The sequence below is a fragment of the Phalangium opilio genome, unplaced genomic scaffold (assembly GCF_054372755.1).
Source record: "Phalangium opilio isolate 3A_F unplaced genomic scaffold, DU_Popi_V2 ptg000390l_1, whole genome shotgun sequence".
Taxonomy (NCBI): domain Eukaryota; kingdom Metazoa; phylum Arthropoda; class Arachnida; order Opiliones; family Phalangiidae; genus Phalangium; species Phalangium opilio.
In genome coordinates, this window is record NW_028324234.1 from 1,400,262 (window position 1) to 1,411,171 (window position 10,910).

At 45.2% G+C, this 10,910-nt stretch overlaps 1 protein-coding gene across 1 annotated transcript; it reads left to right on the forward strand.

Moving 5' to 3' along the window:
* The first annotated feature begins 5,693 nt into the window (after window positions 1-5,693).
* Window positions 5,694-6,211, forward strand: LOC149594196 (uncharacterized). The gene is made up of 2 exons (XM_089861346.1): window positions 5,694-6,000; window positions 6,071-6,211. Exons 1-2 carry the CDS (start codon window positions 5,720-5,722, stop codon window positions 6,147-6,149), a joined length of 360 nt encoding a protein of 119 aa, XP_089717472.1. The 5' UTR covers window positions 5,694-5,719; the 3' UTR covers window positions 6,150-6,211.
* Window positions 6,212-10,910: the final 4,699 nt, after the last annotated feature.

Consider the following 10,910-nt stretch of genomic DNA (forward strand, 5'->3'; position numbering starts at 1 on the left):
ATCTTAAACCATAGTAATAGGTATAATTCTCTTAATACCTTGCCCATCGGCGGGCTACCACCTGATTTCCAAGCGTGATATGTGCCATAGATCAAGGATGTTTAACCTCTCGGTCGAAAAGTTAAATCGACATGGGAAGTTGTTGGGTTCGTCGCTCAACGTTTATAAGTGAATCAATAGTCTCAATTATTACTTTATTCTTTATTGTTACTAAACGATAATGCAATCATACATAAGAATTTGGGGAGTCCTTCATGCACGAGTCCCGGTCCGAGAGTGCCCTCTCGCCCCGCGTCTCAGGCGTGAGCCTCTTACACCGCGCCCTCTACTGTGTACATTGGAATTGTAAATGGAATTCTACAATACCTCCCCCCTGTTTTTTTTTTTTTTTTGTTTGTTATTAATGTTTGTTTTTTTGTTTTGTGTGTTTTTGTGGTTGGAGTTGAATGTTTTTTTTTTTTTTTTTTTTGTGAGGTTGTGTTAGGATGAAAACATGATGATGAAGGTTGAACATGGAAGTTTACGGTTGTATGTATCTAGCCGGCAGGCGAGGGTGACGTCGCGGGCGCGAAATAGCGATAGAATCCTGGTGAGGACGCGGGTCACGATCATGACGAGGGGAAGCACGAGGCGACACGGCGTCGCGAGGTAAAGTGCCAGGGGTACTTGAAAAAGCCGAATCCCAAATATCGAGATAGTCGTCAGAACCAGCTTTTGCTGACGGTTCGCACGCGTTGTCGCCCACGCGAGGACGTAGCTGGTTTCTATGACGACGAAGAGCGCCGCGAAGCGTTGTGACCGTGTACATCATTGTGCCGTGGAGGCCACTGATGGTGCCGGGAAGCCATATGGGTCCTTGGCCATGGTTGTGGGCGAAGACCTTGTCGCCGAGGTGCCAGGGATTTTCAGGACCGAATGATGGTGTCTGTGAAGACGGTGCCTGAGCCACGGATGGATGGCATAGGTCGAGTGACGCCGTTATATTTCGGCCCAACATAAGTTCGGCCGGGGACTTGCCGTTGGAAGTGGGCGCGCGTCTGTGGTTCAGAAGTATGCGGAACAATCTGTCGGCCAAGGTTCCCGTGTTGTGCGCGGCGAGACCATCATTTAGGACGTGCATGGAATCGAACACGTGGCTAGAGACCTTCTTCAGGGTGTCCTTTACCGTTCTAACATTCCGCTCGGCAGCACCATTAGAAGCTGGGTGATATGGAGCGGAACGCAAATGTTTGATACCAAGGTGTCGAACGAACGCGGAAAATTCCTGACTTGTGAAACAAGTCCCATTGTCTGTTACCAATTGTAACATTATACCGAACCTGGCGATTAGGTCTCGCAAACACGAGATTACAGCTTGCGAAGATTCTGATTTGGTGATAAAAACTTCGAGCCATTTGCTGTAGCTATCAACAATGATTAGCAGATAAACCCCTTCAACCGGGCCGGCGAAATCCATATGTACTCTTACCCATGGGGTGGTAGTGGTCGGCCATGGGTGGTAAGATTGCGGTGGCAGCGAAGCGTGTTCTCGGCAAACTTGGCAAGTCGCAGATAGGTTCGATATGTCCATATCAATGGTGGGCCACCACACACGGGACCTTGCAACGGCCTTCATTTTTACAGGCCCTTGGTGCGAGCTGTGTAGCGTTTGTAGGATGTCTTTTCGTTGAGCCTGAGGGATGACAACACGGTTGCCCATCATGAGGAGACCGTTGAACGTCGAAAGTTCATCACGACGACGATGATAGACTATCATGTCTGGCGGAAAGTCCGAACGTGGCCAACCCGTTTGTATGTATTGACGTACACGCTGAAGAGTAGGGTCGTCGCGAGTCGCTGAAGCAAGTTGACTCGGCGTGAGAGGACCTTCGGTTGTAATGGCGCGTAGTGCAAATACGTATTCCGCGGGGACAGGCGTGCTTGTCTGAAGCGATGGGAGCGGCGAGCGACTTAAGGCATCGGCGTTGGAATTGGCGACGCCTTTACGATATTTGAGTTCATAAGAAAATGCCGCGAGAAACAAGGACCAGCGCTGAAGCCGGGCTGCGGCCATGGGCGGAATCGGTTTATGCGCAGCGAATAAAACCACTAACGGTTGGTGGTCCGTGTATAACGTAAAATGTTTGCCGTATATATAATCTTTGAACTTCTTTACAGCAAAGATGATAGCTAACCCTTCCTTGTCAAGTTGGGAGTAATTTTTCTCAGCCGGAGTAAGGCTCCGAGACGCGAAAGCGATTGGTTTTTCGACGCCCTCAACAGTATGCGACAGTACAGCGCCCACGCCGACGGGTGATGCGTCGCAGGCCACGGATATAGCCTTCGAGACGTCGTAGTGTACCAACATATTCGATACCCGAAGTGTTTCTTTAGCTGCCCGGAACGCGTCGCGCTGGAGGGGACCCCATGTCCAAGTGGAGTTCTTGTGTAGAAGTGCGTACAAGGGAGCAAGTCGTGTAGCATTATCAGGTAAAAAGCGTGCGTAATAATTCAATAGGCCCAGAAAGGAACGGAGTGTCTCGACGTTGTTCGGAGCCGGCGCGTCCATGATGGCCTTTACTTTACGTTCTTGCGGATGGATGCCGTGTTTATCGAGTTTATGGCCCAAGAACTCTGTTTCAGATTGTAGAAACTTGCATTTTTCCCTTTTTAACTTGAGTCCATAGTCAGCCAACCTTTGAAGAACCGCGTCGAGTCGTTCGATGTGATCGCGACGATCACGGCCCCCGATGAGCGTATCGTCCTGGAAAGGGGTGACGCGTGGTATGGTGGATAAAATCATTTCCATGACGCGTTGAAAAATAGCCGACGCGGAGGCGATGCCGAAGGGAAGGCGGTTGTAACGAAAAAGGCCTAATGTCGTGTTAATGACCGTGTACTGGCGTGAATCGACATCCAATTCAATTTGGTTGTAAGCCTGCTTCAAATCCAGTTTAGAAAATAATTCACATCCAGCAAGCGTGGCGAAAATGTCATCCGCTTTCGGAAGCGGGTACTGATCAACATTTATTTGTTGATTTAAGGTGGTTTTAAAATCCGCGCATATCCTTATCCCTCCATCCGGCTTTTGAATAGATACAATAGGAGATGCGTAATCGGAATAGGCTACCTTTTCTATGATTCCTTCGCGCTCCATTCGGCGGAGCTCCTCCTCCACCGCGTCCTTCCTCGCATACGGAACAGAGCGTGCCTTACAGTACCTGGGTACCGCTCCTTCCTTGACGTGGATATGAGCTTGAACATCCCTTATTTTGCCAAGGCCCGGGGAGAAAAGTGTGGCATGTTTTTCCAAGAGGGCATCTATGTCACGATCGCCCGTCTGGATGGCGTGGACCTGGTCGGATGCGTTGTTGAAGGAAGGCAAGATATCCAGATCCGAATAAAGCCAATTACGGCCGCATAAATTTGGCTTGTCACCCTTGACCACCAATACAGGCAAGAAAGCTCGTCGATCGCGGAAGTCGACTTGGACATTGGCTTCGCCCAATACGTCGATTGCATTACCCGTGTAAGATTCTAATTTCCGGGGGAAATTGTGCAATACGGAGTTTTGACGGACAACTGTGAAGTCCCGCTCGGAGAGAAGCGTATAACCCGAACCGTTGTCCAGTTCGAACTTGACCGGCTCCCCATTTATGAGCAGTTGGATGAGCTCAGGAGGAGGGACTTCGTTGACTGTTGACGGCGGAGACGAAACATTGCCGATTGTGTCCTGTGATTCCGGGTTGAGTATTGGACTCGTTACTCTAATACTATATACATCAGATGCATATTCGTCCAACGGCGGAGCGTCTGGCGGTGGCTCATCGGTTTCCGAATGGTCCGGCGCATCCTGTATTTGGTTTGCGCGTGGGCCTCGTCGTCTCGCATTACGGTGGGTGGACGTCCCTTTATCGGGTGGCGGATGCAGACATGCACGCGCCAGGTGACCTTGCCTGTGGCATTTGCCGCATGTCGCTGTAATGTACTGGCAATCGTTGCTTCCGTGGTCATCACCGTGGCAACGTAGACATCGGCTATAGTCAGGAATCGGGTTACCTCGGTTTCGGTGGCCCGACCTATCGGCTGGTTGCTGGGGTTTATGATTTCCTCTTCCCCTATTATTTCCTCTTTCCCAGCGGCGCCCTCTTTGTGGGGTAAACTGTGCCGAGTAGTGGTTATTATTATTTGCTTGAAGTAAATTTACCGTCTGGGATCTGGTCTCATCCTCCTGTTTCATTTCGCCTAAGCTGCGCTTGGCATTTTCCATTGCCAAAAGAATCGTGGTAGCGCGCGCCAACGTGACCACCTTTTTTTCTTCTTCCTCCGCAATGAGCTTCTGCTGCATAGCATCGTTATTTATGCCGAATATGATCTTGTCAACTATCATTTCGTCTCTATTCGCGAACTGGCAATGTTCAGACAAAGTCTGCAAGGCCGATATGAAGTCGGCGACTGATTCACTCGTCGGACGTGTCCGGCGGTGGAATCGGAGACGCGCGATGCACCGTAATGGCGTTGGGTTGAAATGCGTCGTTAGCGCGGCGACAAGTTCATCGTAGCTTTTGGAAGCAATAGTTGCCGGACGGATTCGATTGCGAAGCAAAGTATATGTTTCCGGGCTGAGGACCGTCTGTAGTACGGCTTTTTTAGTGTCCGCACTGGCAATATCGTTTGCCGTGAAATAAGCGTTTAAACGCTCGGCGTATTGGTCCCACGATTCCGACTGGTTATCAAAAGTGTTCAGCTTGCCGATCATAGCCATTGTGTAGGTGCCGGAAATGTTCGGAGATACAGGAATTTTTCGATAAAGTTCCGACGAAAGCGTAAAAGTTTCGTGAATTTACACACGGGCGTAACTAAACGCGCTATTTTATACGAACGTATAAGAAATCGGGTGAGCGGTAAGCCTTGGTTCGTCCGCGTGGATACGGAACGCGGTTAACTTCTCGCCGCCAGGGTTGGTATAGCTCGGTTGCTACACGGGCGTAGTCCTGGAATTTGGTAAGCCTCGGCTCGTCCGCGTGGACACGGAACGCGGATAAATTTCACGCGGTTAACTTCCCGCTGCCAGGGTTGGTATAGCGCGGCTGCTATACGGGCGTAGTCCTGGGTTTTCTCGGTCTGCTCCTTAAGCCTCGGTTCGCTCGTGCGGTTAGGGATATTTTAGTGGTAATAAGGGAAATGCTTACTGGTGGATAACGCATCCCATCTCCGTCGCCATTTGTTGGGTTCGTCGCTCAACGTTTATAAGTGAATCAATAGTCTCAATTATTACTTTATTCTTTATTGTTACTAAACGATAATGCAATCATACATAAGAATTTGGGGAGTCCTTCATGCACGAGTCCCGGTCCGAGAGTGCCCTCTCGCCCCGCGTCTCAGGCGTGAGCCTCTTACACCGCGCCCTCTACTGTGTACATTGGAATTGTAAATGGAATTCTACAGAAGTCTAGCTGAATGATGACGTACGCGGCTTCGTCGCCAAGGTGGTTCGAAACGAGGGGTCGGATATGTACTATTTCATGTGCCATTTCTTTTGAGTTATCAGTATAATCCGAACTAGTGAGCGACCACCCTGTGATTACACCTGATTTCTTACCGTTTGAGGGTTTTTTAGGGTTTCCGAAAGAACCCAATGATTCACAGGCAAGGGGACGATTTTGAATATTTGGCCACAACGTTTTTTTCACTCCTAGAGTATAGTTAAATTTTTTTTTTGTAGAAAGATAGCTAGATCATGGTCATGGAGAAATTAGCGATGTCGAAGGAGTTCTCAGTAGAAGAATATATTAAAGCTGAGGATATAGAGAATATCGTACTTGATATTAGTGACGATCAGAGCTTAATTAATTTTACGGATGCGGTTAGTGATGAGGGTGAAATTAATTTTTTCGGTGAGGTTAGTGATGATGGTGATTTAAATGTCGGTGTTAACGGGGAAAATGGATTCAATGTTGTGGTGGAAGAGGTGGAGGAAAACAGCGTGGATACAATTCCAATTTTGAGCGTGGGAGACTTGTAAGTGATTTATATATAATAATATCGTGATACGCGTTATTTGGGTTTGATTTTATTTTGAACTTAATAGAAATTCATTAGACGATTACACCGGAAACCCTACGCCACAGTTTAACGCCAGCGTTATGAATTGTGATGGGTTTAAGTAAATAAACAGGGTGTTATAATTGGTGTGATAAATAGTACTAATATAATTGCAATATTAGAATAATTGCCTTCATAAGTAATTTACTGTTAACAAGCATACTTGTTGAGGGTGTTGGTGAGCTAATGGTGGGGCTGGAAAACATTACCGCCGAACAGGTGCACCCCATGTATGAGTTTTTAATTATATAAATAGTATAGGGAATTGTAAATTTATTTACATCTGTATTTAGCCCGGAGAGGGATGAGGATGATTTTAGATACACCCCGACTGGAGCCTACATAATCCCTAACTGCGACGGCTTTAGGTACTTTATTAATTAGTTTTCAACATAATTATGCATTGTCTTTTCATAATTTGTTCTATTATTTCATTGTTTTAAGTGTCTTGGCTGCGATCTACGCGATATTCATTAGGAGGAGGGACGCCCGGACAATCAACCCCGGCGATGCCGAGATGGTCCCTCAATTGCTGGAATTTGACCGGACGGTCCTAAACCACATAAATCGTTTCATTTTAAGAGAAACTTTAGGAAATTTAGAGGATGCATACGTGTATAATTAAATGTTATTTCATTCGATTCATTCATCTCTTAAATGACTATTTACAATTTCCCTGTGATTATAAATCCACTCGGAAAATAATATACATTTAGATAGCAGCTTTGACTGTACATTATTGGTGTTTACGCCGTGGGCTTTTTCGGGAAGATTATTCTCGAACAATCTACAGCTTTGACTGTACATTTTACGTCATGGCCTTAAACAACGTTAACCTGGGTTTTATGGGGTATTTTAAATTTTCTGGAATGATCTAGAATAATCGGTAGAGCTGGGTTTTTACGGGGATTCTTTATTTTCCCCCAACGTCATCTGGAGGTTCATACCCCCTTAACCATTTGATTAATACCGGACAAATTAATGGTTCAAATTTTAATCTAATTAACATATTAAAATACTGTTTATTTCTTAAATCATAATTCACCCTATCTTCATACTCCAATGTATGTACTTCTACATCCGAGAATCGAACACGCTTCATTGACCTGTCAATCAAAAACACCCCTTGCAGGTGCGGGGATGAGAGGGGTGAGTCAATGATAAACGCCCTCTTACCGGTCTGGGAGAGGGGTGAGTCAATCAAAAGGTTTACGTTTTCTCTCCCGCCATCTTACAATCCTCCTCAACATCTCCTCCTCCTCCCCTGCCTTCCACTGTACTGTTTTGGGACCGGCATTTATGTACTACTACCGTTAACCTCTGCAAGTTTTGATGGAAAGGAGAAACCGGGTTAGACCGAGGAGGAAAACTCCTTTTAACAAGCGGGGAGAGAACTTGCAAACTGTACGCAGAAAAATTTGTTCCCAGATTTTCACCCGGTGCCACAGTCGGGGATCGAACCCGGGATCCTCTTGCTGCGAGGCGAAAGCGCTAGCCGCTACGCCACCCCACCTTGAAAGTGTACCCTCTTGGTCGCGAAACCGTGGGTCACCTCATAATGTTAAGCTCCTTAGAGTTTAACATTACGATTTCGGATTGATTTTCTTAATAAGTTTGTAGTTTGACTCGGAGAGGTAATATTCTGGTTTTTCCAACTTGTTCTCTCCTATTACGCGCCGAGGATTGAGAGGTAAAGTAGCAAGCAGCGCCTCTAGCGGATTGAATTGAAAACTCTTGGCGGGAAATTCGCGAATGGTAGATTGGCAATTTAAAGATGGGGAGCGCTACAATTGTAAAATACGTCGGATTTTTAGCATTAGAAGGTTTACAAAATTATTTTAGGGATTCTACTCTTCGAATAGTCTAAAATCTAATAAAAAAATGAACATATTTTTAACGTAAAGAGATACTAGTAAACCCAACGAAATACCGTAGTCACTGGAGAGTGTACAAGGAAAACTTCTGTAACCAAGCAAGTTTATGATATTACCATCTATGTAAATGTTTATGTTGTGAGTTAATTAAATTAACTAGCAAGTGCTTCTAGACAGACACATTTTTGAGGTTAACTGTACTATACCTGTACATTTAATTTGGGAATTTGGGTGCTGGGATTAGATAAGATAGTCTAAAAAGTTACTTTTTCTCTTTAAGCGCGTTAATCCATTCATTTACTTTAACGCAATGAATTCTAGAATTTCGAAAACTGTTAAAATTTCACCCTTTCTGGGAAATTTCAGTAATAATTCCTACAACTAACTACACAACAACCCTATGGCTTCATTTAAAGACGCGGTCATTTTCCCGCCAATTTGTTCTTCTAAAATCCGCTAGGTGGCGCACGCGGCGACTCGCTCGGCGCGTATATGAAGACTGAAGTGACAGATATTAATAAAAACTGTCATTGTCGACAAAGACCGGAAGGTGTAAAAGATAAGTGTAGAAAATTAGCTGCCTGAAGTAACATATATTGAAAATTTCAGTTTTGGACACATGATTATACCAAAAGTGGATGAGAGGAAAAGTATGAAAATGGCCAAAAGTCGCGAGTCATCAGAGTTTCGCTGTAGTTGACCGTTTTATTGGCGTAGCTATACTGGGCCTGTTCACTCCCTTAAAATAGGTCTTGTGTTAATTCGCGGTTACACGGTTACCGTCGTCTGCTATTTTGTATGCTAGAACTTCCTCGATTTGTGTTTGTAGTCAGGACAGAGTAGCTGGTAATGTTTGAAGGTATAATATGGATTGAAGTAAGGTTATCGAAGCAATAGAAGAGCACATAAAACTAGATACGTTTAAAACAAATCTCGGTAATTTAGCTATAGCGCGAGCAGCTTGCATCGTGATTCGCGTGATCGAGTGGGTTATGGATAAACCAAGGAGCATAAATGTCTGAACTACTTTCAGTCGCGAGTTCGCAAGTCCATCAGTCACTAGTAAACTAAATAGTTATTGGCGAAACTTTGATGTCCGCGTTTTTCAACACAGGCTCTATGGCCATTGTCATACTTTCCCTATCATCCACATTTGATTATACCTAAAACATCAATTATTTTAAAAAATTCTTATCTTACTTTTTTTCACCAAAATTCCATTTTCCCAAAATATTTTCAACAATATAGTATGTAGTTTGTTCTGAATAGTAGTTCAAGAAAAAATGTCACCTAGAAGATACTAGCTTGATACTAGGTTTTCCTTTCGACAAACATTTGCTATTAAAAATAGAAGCTAGTTCTCATATACATAAAATGGCACTACGCGGCAGCACTTAGCAATCGCCTACCGAAAGTAGGGGTGTGCGCGAAGTATACACTGGAAGAGTTACGGTGCCGCTGCCGCAGGTCACCCATTATCATTTCCAATCCATCTCACCTCCCTTAAACCTGAGTCGCCCGTCATTGTTTTTAATCCATCTTACCTCATTTATCCAAAGAGGAGGGAAATAGGGAGAGAGAATCAGCATAGGCAGCCGTGATCCATGCGTAGTGAGAAGAGGGGAAAATGTACGGTACGCCGCGGCTCTTAACGCGCAACTTATTCGCGCACAGTTGGCGTTACAGGTTCTCCTCTTTCGGGCTACCAATACTAGAGAGAAATTTCAGTTACGTAGGGGATGACAGAGACAGAGGCGGTTAGGTCCCCCTTGCGCGAAAGAAGTGCGTCCTAAATTTTATCGTAACAGAAATTTTTGTTACTACCCCCTCCCCCCCGATTTTTTCCATTTTTCGGCGGATTTTATAGACCACGTTTCTATCTCCCTATTTCCCTCCTCTTTGATTTATCCATGATTGAACCGAATTCTATAGCGCGAGCAGCTTACGTCCGTGAATCGCGTGATCCAGGAGGCTATGCATCAGCCTGGGAAAGAGCACACTTCATCTAGTCCAAAACCAGTTTATTGTTTGGAATAGTTTTTATATTCAAGAAGTGGGCGGTATTGGTTCTCGGGACCGTCTTATTAATTGCAAATCTATACTAAAACCAAGGGGAAACCAATCCGGAGATCAGTTTATTATTTTGGACACTGAGGGGAGGTACTGAGGGGATCAACTCAATCACGCGTTCGACGACGAATGCTGCTCGCGCTACTACGGAGCTTCTATTTACAGGGAGTGGTTTCTCCTCCCTCTCTAGTACTGTAAAAGCTTTTAGGAAACGTAGACACTATTCGTCCATAAAATGTGGTACATATTTTAACCCCCCTTGCGTTTCGCTGACAAAGAACAAAGATGGCCGCCTTCACTTTTTCGTTGAAAGTCTTGGTGTTTTAAAGGTTTATCTTTTAAATTTTGAATGGACTGCGATTCCGGTCTAATAGTTAGTACAAGGGGGAAAAAAGAAGAAATGGGTTAACTACGGAAGCGATTCACTGTATAAATCATCATTTAATGGCAAGTAATTGAAGTTACACCAAGAAAACTACGTCAGACTTTGTTTAAATGAGCTCGAAGTGCTTGCCGGCTTGCCGGCTTGCCGCGCGCGAGGAACAAAAGCGTTGCGCCAAACCGAAGTAGGGGGGGGGAAGTCCGAGTTTTCTTTCCCTGTAAATAGAAGCTCCGTGGCGCTACAGCGAAAGCAGCTTGCATCGTTGAGCGCGTGATCAAATGGGCTATGACAGGACTAGTTTAAAAATCTCTTATTTCCCAGACTGGCTATGCACGGACAACCTGAACCAGTCTGGGAAATATGGATATTTTTTAAACTAGTCCTTGGGACGAGTGACCCCCTAGGGTCCAAAATAATAAACTGATCTCCGGACTGGTCCCAGCCTTTGTACTCCTATAGATTTGCAATTAATAAATTGGTCCCGAGGACCAGTAACCCCC

Coding starts and splice junctions, on each gene's coding strand:
- LOC149594196 (XM_089861346.1), top strand. CDS start 5,720: ATGGTCATGGAGAAATTAGCGATGTCGAAGGAGTTCTCAGTAGAAGAA. Junction 6,001..6,070: donor ATTTTGAGCGTGGGAGACTT/GTAAGTGATTTA, acceptor TGAACTTAATAG/AAATTCATTAGACGATTACA.